The sequence below is a fragment of the Narcine bancroftii genome, chromosome 4 (assembly GCF_036971445.1).
Source record: "Narcine bancroftii isolate sNarBan1 chromosome 4, sNarBan1.hap1, whole genome shotgun sequence".
In the NCBI taxonomy this organism is placed as follows: Eukaryota; Metazoa; Chordata; class Chondrichthyes; order Torpediniformes; family Narcinidae; genus Narcine; species Narcine bancroftii.
In genome coordinates, this window is record NC_091472.1 from 288,985,163 (window position 1) to 289,004,454 (window position 19,292).

Below are 19,292 nucleotides of genomic sequence, written 5' to 3' on the forward strand. Positions count from 1 at the left end.
CTAGATGTACTCAATCGTGGGGAGGGTTTTGCTGTGATGTCCTGGGCTGTGTCCTCTACCTTTTGGAGGACTTTACACTCCAGGGCATTGGTGTTCCCATACTAGACCGTGATGCAGCTGGTCAGCAAACTTTCCACCACACCTTCGTTGAAATTTGCCAGTGTTTCAGGTGTCCTACCAAACCTCCGCAAACTCCTGAGGAAGTAGAGGCGCTGATGTGCTCTCTTCACAGTGCCATTGGTGCGTTGGGTCCAGCAAAGATCTCTGAGATAGTGGCTCCTAAGAACTTAAATTTGCTCCCCTCTCTACCTCTAATTTCCCCCAATGATCACTGGATTATATACCTCTGACTTTCCTTTTCTGAAGTCAACAATCAGCTCTTTAATCTTGGTGACATTGAATGCAAGGTTGTTGTTGGTGCACCATTCAGCCAAGTTTTCAATCTTCCTCCTGTATGTTGACTCATCCACTTTATTCAATCCACTTACCATGGTATCGTTGGCCAATTTGTAGATGGTGTTCTAGTCATAGGTGTAAAGTGAGTCGAGCAGGGGGTTAAGAACACAGCCCTGTGGTGCTCCGGTACTGATAGAGATTGTGGAGGAGAAATTTAGCTTGAGACTACCCCTACATTGCATGTTTAACACAAATGACCAGTGATCCAGGTGCCAATTTGCACAACTTTTTTTTAAAATTGCATCTTAAAATGAGCAGCCCCACTTTATTAGGGAGATATCATCGATGAAACAGCTGAAATAGGTGGGCTGAGGAAATCTCATATCTACATATCAAAATACATAAAAGTCACTCGATATGGTAGCCTCCACAGTATTGTAATGAATGGCTTCGAAAGCACACAAGACTGATATGAAAGAACAAAAGTCAACAGAGAGGGAAACAAGTTCCTTGTTGTATGCCTCCTTGACTCTACCCATTTTAACAAATAAGAATGTGATAGCATCAAATCTCTTCTGAAATGACCACAATAAAGACTGCGGATCGGTGGAAAATCAATACTGAGCAAGCTATCTGTGGTACATGTCGATGTGTATGTCTAAAACCTTTTAAGTATCAAATTGTTAATTCTTGAAGTACCATTATTTCTGCATAGTGTTTATTCAAATTTTATTCCAATCACATTCAAGTCCATTAATATTGAATATATCAGCTGTTCAGTGTATTCCTAAAACTTTCTGAGATGCTTATGTCCCCAAACATTTCATATTTTGTTAAAATAATTCTCAAATGTTCATCAACACTAAACCCTGTATGAAACCAAAGTGTATATTAAGACAGAGTTGATCAATTCTAGTACACTCTCTTTTCCTATTCCCAATTATAGCTGTTACGTCATTCTTTGTGGCATACTTTAGTGTTTATTTGCAACTGTCTGCGACTCTTGGTTCTTCATCTATATCTCCATCACTGTCTTTTAGTGTTACTTTTCTATTCTAAATTCCATGGTATAGTAATCGGCATTTAAAACACAGATTGCTCTTTCCTCTGGCTTTTCCTCTCTGCCATCATTTTGGCTCAGATTTTTAAAAAATCCAAGATCATTTACAATACATCACAGAGAAAGAAAACAAATTTGATTTTAACTATTACTCAACTACCACATGAAGGTTACTTGACTCCACCCTCAGAAAGTCAATCAGAAACCATTTAAGGACTCTTATTTTGTTCATTATTTAATATTGAATGTTTATTTTTCTGTATGGCATAGTCAGTTGGTTTACATTTTCTTCCATGTTTATATTCCTTTCTTTTGTATACGCACCTATATCTTTTCTTGAGTACAGTTTTTGCACTACCGATAAGTAGATACTCAGCCTGACCCTCTGGAAAAAGAATCTCAGGGTTGTATGAGATGTTGTGTACTATATGTACTCTGACAATAAATCTAAACTTTGTCTTTGGTCTCACACTATTGGAGATATTCACTTTGAATCATCTCCATTCCCGACCTTCTCCATTATCTAAAACCTACATGGTTTTTTTTCCTATATTTTCCATTACTGATGAAGGGTCTTCCCATATTTGTTTTCTAAGTGCTATGCTCCCATTTTTCCTTATTTTCAGTATCATCTGTTTTTAAATCAAATTAGCTTTAGCAAAAATACAGAGATGAGGCATGTGGGGAGGATGGCATAGTCTGCTTTGTCAAAGGCACAATCAATGAGGACTTTGATAAGGGCTGTTTCAGTATTTGATGGGTGTACCTGCATAGAGAGTTTAATTGGTGGAATTGCAGTAAAAATACAGACTGCTCTGGGTGGCAATAATGTACAAACACCAGGAGAGCAAAGGGAGATTGTCAATAGCTTTTTTTAAGAGAAAGGTTATACAAAAAGATATGAAAGATAAGGGAGTAAATGCAGTATTTTATCAATTGCTATATATTTTGGGAGGATACATTTGCTGGTCACCAACTCGTGCAAATAATGTCAAGTAAGTCAAACTGGTGGTATGGAAGATGATCTCCAAGAACATGATAAGTTGGAAGAAAATAGTCCTCAAACCGCACAAAATGGGCATTTAGAGCCTTGATGTTGCGCCTCCCTCACAGCCCATAACCCTCCATTTTTCTTACATCCACAAACATATCTATAGTGCTTTATACACCGCCACTTCGTTCCAGGATATTAGCAGCTTTTTAATCCTGTACCTGCTGTGTAAAAGGCACTGACGTGGAATGGGGGAGGGGGTCATTTCAGCCCCAGTTTTGTTCCGCCAGCTGAAGTAGTCACCGCCCTGGAACACCGTCAGCATTCAGGGACTAATGTAAGGAATATGATGTTGTGATGACATGTAATGTGTTCAACCTTTTAGTTGGAAATTTGAAAGCAACAGGCAGGATTCAGTATCTAACGATCAAGATGTCTGCTAACTGGGGTGATAGAGAGATCTGTGAGGACAAAATTAGGCACCATATTACGGGAACGGTAAAGGATGGCTCGATTTTGGAGAGGCTTGCTCAAAAACTTAGTGGCCTTGGCCTCGCTAGGGACAAGGTGCAGGTGATAAGCAAGCTGAAGAGACAACGTAAAAAATACCACCAGGTGAACAACCTCATCAGCAGGAGTGGCAAAGGACATTTGGGCTGGCCATATTTTGATCTGTGCTTTTCCATCTGTTGGTCTTCTGAGCAACATGGAGGATCCATATTCCCCTGAGACCATTCCAACTATGTCTCCCTCTTCATTCAGTAGTCCTTAGCAGCATAGTCACAGAGACTATGAATTGGCACCTCTCGAGTGACCAGGTAAGAACTTTTTTTTTTGTGATTAACATTTTTTGTCATGTTTTTGTAAGTGTGCTTGCCTATAAAGAGCGGTCTCCCTAACGTTCTCTAGGATCCCAGCCGCAGTAGAAAAAACATAGACCAACAAAGCCCAGGTGGTTACAAAGAAGATGAAGGACATGCTACTCATTATGAACCGCAAGGATGCGGAGAGGGAGCATCTTTGCTTGGCGGGCTCATGAGGAGCAGCCAAGGATAGAGTCGCAGGAGGCGGAGATAGCAGCATGGGAAGCAGACAGTCTTGAGCAGGCAGAAGATGTGAATGGGTTCAGTGACATGTTCAAGGGCTCTCACCGTGAGATGCAGAACCAGGCCTCACTTCTGCACCCTGCTCATGCGGTACTGCGACAAACTCCTGCACAACAGTACTGCGCTTCTGAACCCCAGAACCAACGTGATTCTCTGCCACCACCGACAAAGCATATGAGACATTTCAACCACCTTCTTCCTCCAGCTGCTTGAGTGATGTGACAGTCACTACTTTTGCACATGGTTATTGGTGTTTTGTTTATTTGCACAGTCGTAAATAGCTATTCACCTTTGAATTAAACCTTTTTATTGTTGATTACATGTTTCCTGTTCACTACAATTCTCTGACAAGTGCACTATACATTCACTAAAAGTTGTTTTTTGCTTGCTAAAATTGCTTATAGAAGGGACGTATTGCCTCACGGGTAGCCTGGTAACTGTGTTCTTGTGCACCCTGATAAGCAACTTGATCAGGCAGTTTAGACTTCCACACTGGCAAGTAGTGTTCCTTGTTGATCTCACATATATTGTGTAGCATACAACAGGCTACAGCAAAGTGGTACAAATATCAAGTCTATTGGCCAGGCACCTCCAGCGACCAAAAGCCTTTTCTACTGCCTCCTTGCCGAGCTCAAATGGTAGTTAAAGCTTCGCTGACGTCGATCAAGTACATAATGGTGAGTGAAGGCCTTCATCAGCCACTTCCTGAGGAGGTAAGCTAGGTTTCCGATTAGATGCATGGGGGTTTCCACTTCGTTAACAGTTGTGGTTTTCTGTGGGCAGAACAATTTAGATTCATTAGTACTTCATGCAACCTCTGAAATCACAATCAATCAGTTCAATAATGTTTTGCAGTGGCCATATCACAATATCAGGATTGAATCTGACCCTTGGACTTGTTATAAGTTTCATTTGAAGTAGACTGTCAGTGACTGTCAGTCACTCTTTCAGGGTTATGTAACAAGGCAACATGATTGATTGATCCACTCATATATTACTGTACAGGGGGATATATAAACTTCACGTGGGAAGAGGTACCTACCTTGATATCCAGGCTTTCTGTAGATGGGCAAGTTGGCTAAAACTTGAGCATCATGCATGCGACCAAGCCAACCCACATAAACATCTGTGAAGCTGCAACAACAAAAAGCCTGTGTTTCAATTGACATATGGTTGATAAAGACAAAAAATTGTTTCTCAGGGCGGGATCCTTACCAGTAGCTGTTGTCTAAAGTAGCTTGACGAACAATGGAGTACCACCCTTTCCAATTGTAGTAGGCTAGTGGGTCCTCATGGGGGGGCTCTGATGGGAATATGTGTGCCATCAATGGCACCAGCACACATTGGATACCCCTGTTCTACAAATCCATCCATTGTCTCCTGAAGACGTGCACCATTTGGCAGGTCAACGAGATGTTTAAAAAGGACACTCTTCAATGGTCCAGTAATTTGGCGCACCAACACACACACAGTGGCCACGCGGCACCAAAAATACAACTTATGGATCTATATTCACATGGGGAAGCATACCACCACAAAGCAACGGCGAGTTTGAGCCGAGGTTCCTGAGGCTGTCATCAGTTTTTTTGCATCTCATTTCTGGCTCGACAAGTTCCAATGCAAAGTCAAAAGTGTTCCAAGACGTACGAAAATGACACTGCCACTCATCTTCATCCAAATTGTTGAGGACTTTAGACTAGAACATGGGCCCCTGTGGTCTCTCTTCTCCACATCACTTTATCCAAAATCTGCATGAATTGACTCACAAGAACAAAACGTCTCCATCTATGATGCCTCAAGATCCACGTACCTTTCTGCCTCAAACATCTCTCTGTTTCTCTTCAATTTCTCCTCCAAGGTATTTCTGATCGCACGGACACATTGCTCGCACGAATCAGTCCATCTGCACATCAAAGTTATGTATGAAGCTCAGCAAATTTTCTTGTACTCGAAGAGTGGTATACATGTTCACAGCTAGTAGGATAAGCACATAAAGATCTACAGCCATTGTAGAAAGATATGTCAGACGTGCATGTTATAAATTATACTATTGAGTTATATATCCTGTCTCTTTTGTTCCCAGAATGCCGGCTTGCTGTTGAAAAGACCCACTGACCCGGCATTATGCCAGCTTTGCTTGGTTCAGTGTAAACAAACAAAGCCAGCTTCATGCTGGGTCATCCTTAAGGCAATATCGCGGGATTTCTGTCGAAAAAATAAGATTTGTTTTAAATGTTCCTATTGACCCAGCCACTCCTGGCACTGCATTCCAGGCACCACCATTCTGTCGTAACTACACTTTCGGTCCACTTTTACCTAAAACTGATGTCCTCTGGCACTGTCCTGAGAAGCTTGAGTCAGATTTAAATTTGGGGCTAGTTGGACAAGAGCAAATGATTAATGTGGTAGAGGAGGCAGAATAATGAAAATAACAATGAAGTTCTGTGAAGTGCTTGCAAATTTTGTGGATTAGAATTAAAAGGAATGGGTCAGAGGTATTCAAAATTAATAGAAGCTGATTTGCATTCTTGTATAATCCCATTCTATTGAGCACTCTTGGGAGATAAAAGAGAATTTGTCTGCAATCCCCAAAAATCTGGAAATAAGTGGCGAAAGCAGTTACACACTCTAAATACAAACATAAGCAGTCAAAATAAAAACACAATGCTGGAGAAACTCAGAAGGCCAAACAGTGTACTTTATGTAACACAACCAACATTTCAGGCTTGAGCTTTTCATCAAGCTATGAGCAAAATGTAGGCAGTCACCTGAATAAAATGGTGAGGGGGGAGCTCAGGGGGTTAGTCTGGATGCCATTAAAGTAAACCAGAATGGAGAAGGTAAGAATTTTCCAGAGGACAAATGCATGTCAGATATTGGGAGGTATGGAATGAAATGATTGCAGCAGAGGTCATTCAGTGAACAAATTTCAGGGACATCTACTGAAGAGAAAATAAAGAGACATCTTTCTTTGGCTGGCCCCAATTTGAGAGGGATCCTTTTTCCCCTATTATTAAAAATTTAATTAATTGGAAATTATGTCTTTCCATGGTAATTCCTCCTTCATACCTTCATTTGGCCTTTCATTCATTTTATCTTGATGTTTTATAACAATTATGAGTAAAACAGAATCCACCAGAATCTCAGTAAGAGAGAAGAAGAATTGTAAACCCTGATGCAAAAACTTCACTGGAGAAAGTCTGGTAACTGGATGCTTTTCTGCCTTCCTGGTTTGGAAATAGAATGGCAAAAGCTGCAATAATAGAGATACATAACAAAGCAGGGGTGTTTCTCTTTGGAATGATGGAGGATGAAATGTGATTTAATAGAGATATATAGGATTATGAAGGGTATAGATCGTGTGGACAGCCAGCATCTTTTTATATACATAAATTTCCTTCTAATCTTCCTTTCCCAAAAAGAATTAATATTCAATTTTGTATCCTGACATGAAGCCATCAATTTCTTTCTTTCCTGGGCAGTTTTCCAAGGCTAAGTTAAGAGTTTTTCAATTGGAAGAACTCCCTTGTGCCCAATTCAGAACTTTGTCTGCAGCACAGGCAATTTTATTGAAGTAGTCTGATATGAATAAATTACAGTGGCCATTGCCAACAATCCCAATGTAGAAATTGGTGAAAACTGTCAAGAGAAGCAAGTTAAAACAATGCTGGAGAAACTCAGCAGGTCAAGCAGTATCCTTTATATAGCAAAAGTAAAAATACATAACTGACGTTTTGGGCTTGAGCCCTTCATCAATGTATATTACATTCAAAGTGAAATAATCTGTGAAATTTAATTTACTGTATCAAAATCTTCAGTAACTTTATAATTGTTTAGTTCAAACTCAAAAAAAATGTTTTAATAAAAAATATTTTTTGATGAGCAAACATTTAGGAATAATTCAGCACCAAGAAAAATTATGTTACCAATCATTCACCCTGCTTGTACTGGACTGTCTTCACGAAGATCTATAGTTAGGTGATGTTGTTCAGCATGTTCAGGCTTTTGAAATTTCTGTGGCTATTTTTTGTAAACTCACTGCTCCATTGTTGAAAGCATCATTTTCTGATCACCTGTTAGAAATTATCTTTTAGGTGTGCATTTCTGCAATTTTACTATATATAACTATGTCTTTAAAAGCGATAGATTGTGGGAGGGTTTAGTGTAAGTAGCACAGTAACACTTCACAAAAGTCATCTCATTTTAAAATCCAAGAGCCTTGCTGAAGTTCGACATTCAGACTCCAGTTGGCTTTCTAAAAGACAATGGAACTGCTTTGAAAAGAATTTCAAAAGCCAGTGCAAATGGAAAAGTCCGGGCTCAAGTGCTGATTTTAAGATCTTTCAAGGATTGGGTTTGAAGCTTTGGGAGAAGTTTTGGCTTTTAAAAGCAGAGAGGAAAAAAACAAACAAGATTCTTCTCTGAGAGAGAGAGATGTTAGTTTTACTGTAGCAGTTGAGGCTGCAAAATAGCAAGCTGGCAGGCTTCTTGAAAACTGCTTGTACTTGTGCTCCATTGGTGGGTTTTCCACAAAGGAGCTTACTTTGGCAGTAATGGCATCGTCTAGAGCGCTGATAACGTGCCAGAACTTGGTGGCCTCTGAGATGATTCCCCTGATGTGGAACTGGGACTTAGCCAGTTCCTGGGCTGGTTTGCCCATAAGGGCAGTAAATGCGCACCCACCATGTTGGTCGCAGCTGTTGTGACTAGTAGTAGCATTCTGATACGTTTGATGTGGGTTCCAAGATGTTGGAACTGTCTGGGTCACCAATGTAGTGACTGCTGCAGCAGTGGTACGAAATGAAGAGATATCCACACAGTACAAGGGTGAACCTAAAACTGACTTTCTTATTTGAATTCACCGCATTGCCCCTTGGCGAATGCCCAGTTCTGGTGACTTATGCGCCAGCTTCCAGAAGTGATGTCAGTGCATCACTGCGTCACTCCTTGGCCAGCGGTGTGCCACGTGGAAGTAGGGGGAGTTCATTTAGCTCACATGTGACGTCAACTTCAGGCTTCTTCTCGGTAGTGAAGGAGGGCCCGCACCATCTTGGGATGGCTGACTTCCGGTGGTTCAGCCCATACACTTGCGTGGTCGCTCGGCCTGCTACAATATGTCCTCTGGTGTTTGCTGATCCTGTCCTGGGAAACAGGTGCTGGCTGTCCACCCTCTCCATGCCTTTCATAATATAAAATATTTCTGTGAATAGATGTTACTGATGGGCTAGAAATATATAACCAATGCTTGGAAAACATGGTCTATTGTATAATGAGCCATTTTATCTCACATTTCCTTAATTTGTTCATTAGATTAATGAAAGTAATATATTTTACTTGGACTGTGCATGGATGTTCCAGACCTCATGAAGTTTATTTTGTTTGGCATTCTCATATTTGAACACTCAAGGTATTTAATAACTATTGATGTGGTTATATGCAGCTTGTAACTTTCTGCCTAGTGATAGATGTAGATAATTAACTACATTTTACATCTGATAATTTCTATCATGTCAACTAATTACGTTTTTATGAATATGATTTAGAGTAATTACAAATTTATCATACAGAATATCATTAAATTAAGTTTGAAGAAGTCAATTCTGTTGAAGAACATTGGAGTGATCCCCAAAAGACCTTGTCAAAATGCAACAGGATAGGACTGTTATCTATCTGTGGAATAAGACATAGAACTTCTCCCAAACTTTAAGGATGATATTATCAAAAGCACCATACCTTCTGGAATTGATTAGCATAGATGCTTCTGAAATCTCTTCAAACATGTTTCACACATGAGTGACCGATTATGTTATATTTTATATTATTTTTGGAAGATAAATTGTGGCAGGTTTTTTTTGTGTAGGTCACATACAAATTCTTCAAAACAGATCTCATTTAAAATGCCAGACCTCTGCTCAAGCCAGACAGTCCAGGTTCCAAGTGCCTATGCAAAAACTTTGAAGAAGGCCTATAAGGACTTCACAAGTAGGTGTTAATTAGATATACTGTGGAGTAATGGATTATTGTTTTGGAAAGCAACAGATGAACAAACTCAGAAAACTGGGTCCGCCAGAGAGATCTGCAGTTCTACAGTTCAGCAGCAGCAGCAGGGACTGGAACAGGACAAGCTGGCAAGCTTGTGGAAAACCCCATTTTGATGATGCATTGTGAGTTCTTAGTTTAGCCTGGTCAAAGCCCTTATGGTCCATACAAGAGGAGATGGCTAGCTGTATAATGTTTCATTTGAAATAAGGGGGAAAAAAAGGAACTCTTGGTGACCTGAAAGAAAGAAAGGTTATCATCCAAAAAAAAACCCTGATGGGGCAAGTTCTTCAGCAAGACACTGACATGGCTGATCGGAAGGAATCAGTTTGTGTCCAACAAGCAACAAATCTCTCTCTGAAAACCAACAAGAACCTTCCTGAGCAGTAACCATTTACCTTTCAAGCACCAAAGCCTTGTGAAATTCATATATGTTAAATTCTGTGCACAGTAAAAGAATGGCCTGATACCAGTGAACTTGGAGGAGTGAGAAGTGAGATTGGACTGTGAATTAAAGAACTTTTCTGAACTTGTACATACATTACATACACATGTGCTTAGAATTAGTAGGGGGTTAAGTTAATAGTAATAAGTTAAAATGTGATCCTTTTTTCATGTTTAAAGATAATTAAAAGCAACTTTTGTGAATTTCTATTGCTGCTGGGTTTTAGGGTCTTCTGGGCCCATAACACATGTACTCTGAGTTCCATTGTTCCTTAAAAAAAACATAATTTGAGGAATTATTTTGAGACAAAAGGAATTTTCTCAGACTAACCACTTCTGAGATATGGGAGATTTTTTAAAGGATAGATGTAACTGTTTTCCTCTCACCCTTCTTGGAATTTACATTTCTGTACAGGCTGCAAATTCAATGGTTCAGTTTAGGATGTACTGGGAGTACAGGATTAATATGTGCTGAGTCACTTTTCCCAATCATTTAATGTCAAGCATCATATGCTTTTATAAATCAATTCTCAGTGAAGACTTATGAAATTGAACTTTACATCTTTGATGTGCTAAATGGCATTAAGCACATTTGTTGCACTATACTGGGAAGTGAAAATGAGATTTCCTTTTTCAAATAAATTGTTATGATTTGTTCCCTTTTGAGGTATGAAAACTTGTCCTGCATGTTTCAATTTCATTTTTGACTTGTGCCTGTCATGTTCTTTGTGCACCAAGCACAGTGAGCAGAGGAAGAAAGGGGAAAAATCCATTTGAGAAGGTGGGATTCCCCCATCCCTCTGACAATGGAACAGGCCTACTTAACACAGAATAGAGCACATTACAGCACAGTACAGATGCTTCAGCCCACCATGTTGTGCCAAACTATCTAAACTTCCTCCACAACAATTCAATTTTTCCTTGCCTCACACTCATAGGCCTTTATTTTTCTTTCACCCATGTGCCTATCTCAGTGTCTTTGGAATGTCTCCACCACCACCCCCAGCAATACATTCCAGGCACCCACCACTCTCTGAGACAAAAACTTATCTTTGATATCTCTCCTAAACCTTCCTCCATTTTCCTTCAACTAACATTCTATCTTATATACCTATATTAATTCACCTCTCATCCTTAAATGCTCCAAAGCCATAGCTCTGTTAACCTTGCCAATCTCAGCCACATCCTGGCAAATCTCCTCTACTCCCTCTCCAGAGCATCTACATCTTTCCCACAATGAAGTTGTAGAAAAAAAAACTAGTTAGTTGTAAATTTCCTACTCACTGCTGCACATCCTACAGGAAACTCGCTTCAATCATACTATATCTCCAGACTGCTGAGTTGAGGTGAACTAATACCACCCTGTGCCACAGCTTCCCTGGATCACTTGGCCATCTCTATTGGCCAATCATCTTTCTGCTGATCTGAGCTTTACAAATCCAACTGCCTGAGTCACCTGACTCCAATTATCAGGCGCAGTCTTCAGATAAAATCCCTGTTCAAGTCTGCTACAAGATGACCAGAACTGAATGCAATATTTCAAGTGTGGTCTAACCAGAGTTTTATAGAGCTGCAACATTAACTCACAGCTCTTTAACTCAGTCCTCCAACAAATGAAGGCCAACTGTTACAAACTACAGATAACAAGCAGCAATAGACAATGAACCAGATTGTTCAATTTTAAAACACATTTATTTCTTACTCTTAAACTATAGTCCTAACTCTTAAATTATCCTTAACGCTAAATATATCCCAAACAATGCGCAGGTGTACATGTGTGTGTATATATACCCAAACCATTAACAGTCCAGTCCAAAATCTAGAAAGGTACTTCAAAGGCAGTCTTTCAAATTCAGTGTTGAAGTGTAGACCTTTGAAATTTGATGCCCCAGAATTAATGATGAACTGATGGAAAGACTGGAGTTATGACTCCTACAGACTCATGAATTCTTCTTGTGGTGCCTTTAAAGAAATGTCCATCCACAAGAGCTGTGGTCATAACACACCTGGTCCTTCTGTGGGCAAGACTCGAACTGGACGGCCTCCACGAGGCTTCCAAGACTCTGGCACCGGTCTATCCAAGTGACTTCTACTGTTAGTCATAATCAAAATGAAGCACTTTGCTTCCAAAAAAGACCCTCCTGGCACAGGAAAATCCACCAAAAAGGCCCCAGTCATTCATAGAGCATGCTTTGCTCCGAATTGCACAAAAGTGGCTGACCACAAGAGCTGCTTCAACAAGCTATTTTCTCTTCAGCAGCCAGAATGGTTCTCCCTTGCAAAGTCACATTTTTATTTGCAAATGTATTGAATTCTGGAACAGCCTTCCCTCAGTTCTTCCATTGTATTGAATTGTCGCTGGGCTGTGACTTGTGTTGTGATGGGGCTGGTGTGAAATGTGAAATGTTAACCGTGACCATTCAGTTCTTCCTGTCTATACTATCCCTTACAGTGATAATCCCATTTTACTAAAATGGGAGCTCATAAATACAACACATAATATGCATTTTTAACTGCCCAATCAACTTGTTTGGCAAGTAGGATCCCAAGATCTCTCTGTTCCTCTACACTAACTTTGTGTGTTCTAAACTGGCTGAACCATATCTGGAAAAAAAAACAATTGCTTTGGTTTTACCACCTGAAATACAAGTCAGCAGGAGGAATAGCGCACATTTAAGAGATTCTCTCGTTACATTTCACTGAATTCAGAAATGTATTTCATTGAAATGGCAGTGAAATTCCAGCCTTCAAACTTCTAGCAAGGAACCTTAGTTAGCAATAGGTAGCCAGTATTGGAGCTAAGGCTGATTGCTGCAAAAGCTGATCCAATTGAAATATAACTCTATAGAGAATTAGATGTTTTTGCAGCAGGTCATGATGAAGGCTCACTGTTCCAGGACAGTAAATCAACTATTAACCACCCGAGTCATATATTTCCAATATTCAGTATATCATTTCTCTAAACTATTACAAAATATATTGATCATGAGTACTCATTATAAGCTTAACAACTGTGAAATATTGTGATGCCATTTAGGACCCAGTAGGTGAATATTAATACACTTGATGGTTTAACTTGATAACATGAATTATGCAGTATTTGCCAACAGCATATTGATCCAGATTTTTGCTATGATGTTAATTTATTCTGATATTTAAAATTCAAGTACTGGACTGTAAAGTTTTTTTTTAAACAGGATTAAATGAATGTGAACTACTTTAGAAATAATGTAGGTTGAATGGACTTATTTAATAATTTTTGAAAATTATTATTGTGGATTATTAGTGAAAGAAAATACACTTTGAAGCAAGGTTGAATTATTCACAACGGAAATCAATTTCCGGTACCTTATTGGCTAGTTGTAAAAGTGAAAAACTGGTTTCAAAAATTGACCATGTTTTATTTTTAAATGCACTTTTATTTACTGTTGTTCAACTATTTTGCATTTAATGTTGTCAGGACTACCGTACGCAATGAAACAAGCTGGTTTTCCTTTTGGAATGCTACTCCTTATCCTGGTTGCATATGTAACAGGTAACCCCATCTGTAAATTATAGTTTTAATCAATGTGCCGTTTCACATACTTTAAATATATTTTATCCGTTGACATTCCAGTTTAATATTACATACATCCTAAACTGATGGTAGATATTTTTATGTTCCGTTCCTAGATTACTCCATTATCCTCTTGATTAAAGGAGGGAATCTGTCTGGAACAAGCACCTACCAATCTCTGGTGAATAAAGCTTTTGGTCTAACAGGATATGCGATTCTTTCATTCCTACAATTCCTGTACCCTTTCATTGGTAAGAACTTAATTGCGACACCGTTTGATCATTATTTTGTTTCAACATGTTAGTATTGCCTTTAGCCATCAAATGTGAAGAAAAAATAATTTAGAGTAAAGTATAATTTTATACAATGTAATTTTTCTATATGTAGAAAAATATATACCATTGTACTTCGGCATAGCAATATAGAAATGTAAGGAATTTTAAAATCTATTTTAAAGCAAAAACAGTCCACATTTCAATAATATCTTTGAGATGTCATATTCCATAGCACCTCATATACTATTCTATAAAAGCTTTTGCCACACCCAGTGTAGCGCAATCACTAACCTAAAACAGACTCGAAATGAGTGATTAAAGGCTTTAATAACCTAAAGCACAGGCACGTCTTCACATGCTGCTGGCCCAGTTCCAAGGCTGGTATGAAGGGAGGAGTCTAGGGCAGCTCAGCCTTTATTAGGGAAACTTATGGGGAGGAGTTACAGAGTTGGAGGCGTGCCAGCTTGTACAGTATACATCCAATGCCGTACTCCACCACATTCACCCCTTTTTAGATAAAGTCTGGTGGGGTGAAGCACGATGGAGCCCATTGTTACCTTTTGTACAGTCTTTTACAGTTCACAGATCCAGCCGATCTGGTGGTTTCATCCACCGCTGTGATTGCCACAGCACTGGTCATGTAGTTGTCTGATCCTGTATAGCGGCTGAATCTCCAGGGACTGAACTGGATTGGTCTGAACCAGTTCAGGGGGGCCCTGGGGGTTTTTGGGGTTCAGTTCATGGTTGCAGGTGTGGTAGGAGTGGAGGCCTGAGAGGTAGTGATGGTGGGTTTGAGCACTCGTTTGTCGGCAAGATACAAGGGACCGGCTGGTCGATGGCTCTGGGTGCACCTCCACTGACGGAGCCCCTGCACGAGCCAAGTCCTGGATGGACACAGTGTCTTCCCGCCCATCCTGGTACGACTCGTGGGTGTATTGGGGGCTCACATGTAGGAGGTGCACCTCTTCGATCAGTGGATCTGCCTTGTGGGTCCTAATATGCTTGCGGAGTAGCACTGGCCCTGAGGTCGTCAGCCAGACTAGCAGCGTGGTTCCCAACACCAACCTCCTGGTGATGAAGAATAGGTTTTCATGGGTGTGGCGTTTGTAGCTGTATACAGTAGGGACCTGGTGGCACGTAGTGCTTCCAGAAGGACCTCTTGCCACTGGGAGATGGGCATCCTTTTTGACTTAAAGGCCGAGGATTACACCCCCAGAATGTGCCATTTTCCCTTTTCACCTACCCATTCCCGCAGGGGTTGTAGCTGGTGGTCCTACTTGTGGCTATGCCCTTGGTCAGGAAATATTGGCGCAATTCCTCACTCGTGAATGAGAACCCTGATCACTATAAATGTAACTGGGGTATCTGAACAAGGTGAAGAAGGTGAACTTGACAGAAGCCTCTGGATCCCTGGGATCGGTCTCCAGCTTCTCCAAACGAATCGCCTTGTACGTGGCAGTTATTTAGCTGGTAACTCTAAAAGATGCTGAATAACCACAAGTAGACTTGAAGTGAGTGACGAAAGGCTTTAATAACCTAAAACACAGGCATGTCTTCACATGCTGCTGGCCCGTTCCAAGGCTGGTATGAAGGGAGGAGACTAGGACAGCTCAGCCTTTACTGGGGAATTTTGTAAGGAGGAGTTACAGAGTTGGAGGAGGGCCAGCCTGTACAGTATACATGCAATGCTGTGTTCCACCACACCCAGTTCACTCAGCCTGTCCAGCTGGCTGATTGCAGGAAAATCTGTGGCCTAGAAGTTCATCTGTGCTTGTGGGCCTGCCATTCCAAAATTCAAGAAGATCCAAGCTGTTGGGCACAGCTGTTTGTCTATTGCACACATCTGCTGAGTCCGAGACTGGGGTTCTAGTTCAATAGGTCATGATGTTGTCTGAAGGTCAGCATCTGTGATGTACAAGAGGTTGTGAGATCTGGATTAGGAAGTAGATGAGTTTGGGGAGATCAAGCGATGTGTCCTGAGGAAGCAGGAAAAAGGTTAAAAAAAATAGTGTCAGCTTTTCGGTATCAGGGTGGAGCTGCTTAAGAGAGCCCTTTTAGTAAATCTGCTGGAGAAACAGCAGTGATTTTTAAACAGGATTGTTCTGAGGATGCCTCATTTTGTGGGCAATGTTCCAAACACAATGGTGATTCATGAACAGAACTGGCCAGTTGAATTTCCAAAGTGGTGCAATTTGATCTAGGAATTGCACAAGTATTCTTCCACATATTTTTCTTCCACTAGATTTATTTCATGTATTTACTCATCTCAGCCATCCAAAAGATGAGCTTCTGATTTTGCATGTAGATCAGCAGGAGTAAACATTTAATTTATACTTTGTATCATGCATATATATTAAAATCGTAGTTAAAGAAAAAGTAGACTTCTTAATGCATCATAGAATTTGTTCTGTGTCACGTTGGAATGAATATCAATTCATTTTGTAAAATTCTAAATTTAATTTTCAGCCATGGTAAGCTACAACATAATCTCAGGAGATGTATTCAGCAAAGTGCTCCAGAGAATTCCAGGAGGTAGGTGATTACCAAAGAATTACTTTCCATAGTATCACTGAATTCAAGAACTGTATTAATACTGTCGACATAAAATTTTAATTCATACATTTGGTGCTTAGATTTTGTGCTTCAGTGAAAAAGAAGCTTGCTGCTGCTTTCTTGTTGGGGAAAATTGAACTATTTTATCTTTCTTTTCGTTCTCATCATCTCCGCCGTTGCAGCTTGAGAGAACGGAGAAACTCAAGAAGGACTGCATTCTCAGACTGCATTCATCTTGTGTAGTTACCTTTACAACAATGGAAGCAAATATTAAATCAGCAACTTTTAGAGTCACCAACTGAAGCTTTTTATCAGGTTTTAGGACCTGCCCATCATCATCTACCTTGGGGAATCATGAACTCTTTGCTTCATTATGCTTACTGACCCCCCCTACTCTTACCCCATCATGTCTCAAGTTCCCAGTAATGAGTAACTAAGTCATCTTCGCATTATTCTCAAAATGAATATAAAAGCTAAAATAGTTTGAAAGTGCATGGCTTTAGTTTTAAAAATATTTTGCCCAAATGTATGTTTTAACCAGTTTACCCGACAGTATATTTTAGAACAGTTTGAAACAGGACCAGTTATATTGCCATCTACAACACCTTAATTGCAAGAGTACTTCATTTAAGCACACCTTAGAAAAGGAACATTCTGTAAATGCTGCTTGAACACTGATCTTGTGAATGTGTGTATCACATCATCTTAATGCGAAATTTAATCAACCCAGTGATTTAGGATTACTGTAAATGAGGGCTTCCTTGTTTATGCATGGAATGTAAATGTCATTGGTATGGAGGCATGTCCCTAACTTTCGTTAAATGGGATAAACATGCTTAACTAATTCAGAGGGAAATTCAGTATCAAATCACATTGCTATAGCCCTGGAACACATGCAAACCAGAGTGGGTCAAGACAGCAGATCTCCTTCCACAAAAGACTACTAAACCCGCTTTTTTTTTTAACGACATATCTGTAGTTTCGCAATAACCATTACAGACATATACATAGTGCTGAATTTCAGAACAATTACATTTTAATTCCCAAGCTGTCATGGTGGGAATCTCCAGATTACTGATCCAGTAACACGTTATGTAATTCTGTATCCCATGATAAAATTTCCTCCAAAAGAAATGAATGATTCTTGACTCATACATTATGATATCAGAAGAAACAAAGATCAAAATTGATACCTTTTTATTAAAAGTAAAGAAAATGAGGACATTATTATCCATATTTTTAAAAATAGACAATTCAGAGAGAATTGTCTTGAATGGCAGGACTGGATACAATTAGCTATCCTGGAACAAGATAACAGATTGGAAATCTTGTCCATTTTCTACTAGCCTTCCACTGGAACCTGAATGATGTTCCTGTACTGACAATGACCACACCAGCAGTACGAGTATAAGACAGCTTTAATAAACTAATATGTACATTATGAGGTCTTGTCTCTGCAAGATGAACCTGGAAGGCTAGACTGTAGCTCTGGACGGCTTTATAGACAAGGTCACCGGGAGGACCCCTGGTGACCTAGTGGCGTAATTACATATCACCACAGTTCCCAACACGAAATGTATTCAGGCGCTGGCCATTTAGATCCCATTCATCAGGATTGTGTACCTGTACTGATGTTTGTAGATGGTGGTTTGCAGAATGCTGAATTACTACTGATCCAGATCACCTCTAGTACTAGGCAAGGCTGCAGGCTGATTTTTTTTTTTTGTTGCCTCAACTTTTGTTTCATATACTAATGACATATCCATCATCTCCACTGCCTTTTTGGGCAAATATTCAACATAATGAAGACAAAAATATTTCTTCTCATTTTAGCTATTTATCGACATCAATGACAACATCTATTCTGACTGAGCTGGACATATATGAATCATGAGCCCAGCTTGAAAGCTGGGCTTTATCTGCCTTTTGAGCGCTGTGTGAAAGAATCACAAAGTGGATTGGGGAAGGTGGGGGGTGGGGTGGTCTAGACTTACCTGTCTTTGATCCACCTAGGTGGAGCGTATTTTACTCATGGAGCCAGATTTTTTCTGTTCTGTGTGAACAAGAAAGCCAGCTTCCAGAAACGGGTCGTGTTTACAACATTTCAGTGTAAAAAGGGCTAGAGTTTGCTGATAAGGAGGAAACAACAAAGGTGTGAAGCTCCTATTGTTATTTATTGTTATGCCAGCAATGGGCCTGCATGATCGACTGTTTTGAGTGAAACACGATGGGCTGCAGGCACTGTGATTGTATTAAACATGCCGAAATGCTGCAGGAACTCAGCTGGTCTTATCAGTATCTATAGGAGACAAAGATATATTACAGACGCTTCGGGCCTGAACCCTTCTTCAAGAAAAAAAATCAGAAAATGCAGAATCAGGATATTTCAGAAAGTCTCAGAATTCAAACAATGGGGGAGGAATCCAGACTATCAAAAGATGTTAATTGGATGTGATAAGGGTCTAGGTAGAATTTATCATGTCTGTGAGGAAGGAATGGAGAGACGTTGGGGAAGCAAGGGGTGGGGGGGAGGGTTGATAGAGAAGTAGATATTAATGCCATCCAGTTGGAGGGTGTCCAGTCAGAAGATGAGGGGTTTTCCTTTAATTTACAGGTGGTCTCAGTTTTCTTCAGGCTGACTTCCAGGCCAAACATTTTGGCAGTTTCCGCAAAACAGGACGTCAAGCGCTGAAGAGCTGGCTCTGAATGGGCAACTAAAGCGGCATCGTCTGCAAAGAGTAGTTCACGGACAAGTTTCTCTTGTGTCTTGGTGTGAGCTTGCAGGCGCCTCAGATTGAAGAGACTGCCATCCGTGCGGTACCGGATGTAAACAGCGTCTTCATTGTTGAGGTCTTTCATGGCTTGGTTCAGC

At 40.2% G+C, this 19,292-nt stretch overlaps 1 protein-coding gene across 3 annotated transcripts in view; it reads left to right on the top strand.

The window, feature by feature from the left end:
- The window catches only part of slc38a11 (solute carrier family 38 member 11), a 77,937-nt gene that overhangs the window by 4,758 nt on the left and 53,887 nt on the right, over window positions 1-19,292 (top strand). For 2 of the 3 annotated variants that reach the window (XM_069930526.1, XM_069930523.1), the window contains exons 3-5: window positions 13,497-13,571; window positions 13,709-13,843; window positions 16,334-16,399. In XM_069930526.1, coding sequence (XP_069786627.1) covers window positions 13,497-13,571; window positions 13,709-13,843; window positions 16,334-16,399 — 276 coding nt within the window. Of the gene's footprint in view, window positions 1-8,876; window positions 8,961-13,496; window positions 13,572-13,708; window positions 13,844-16,333; window positions 16,400-19,292 lie in introns of those variants that run through there. The other variant, XM_069930525.1, reaches the window with a different exon arrangement.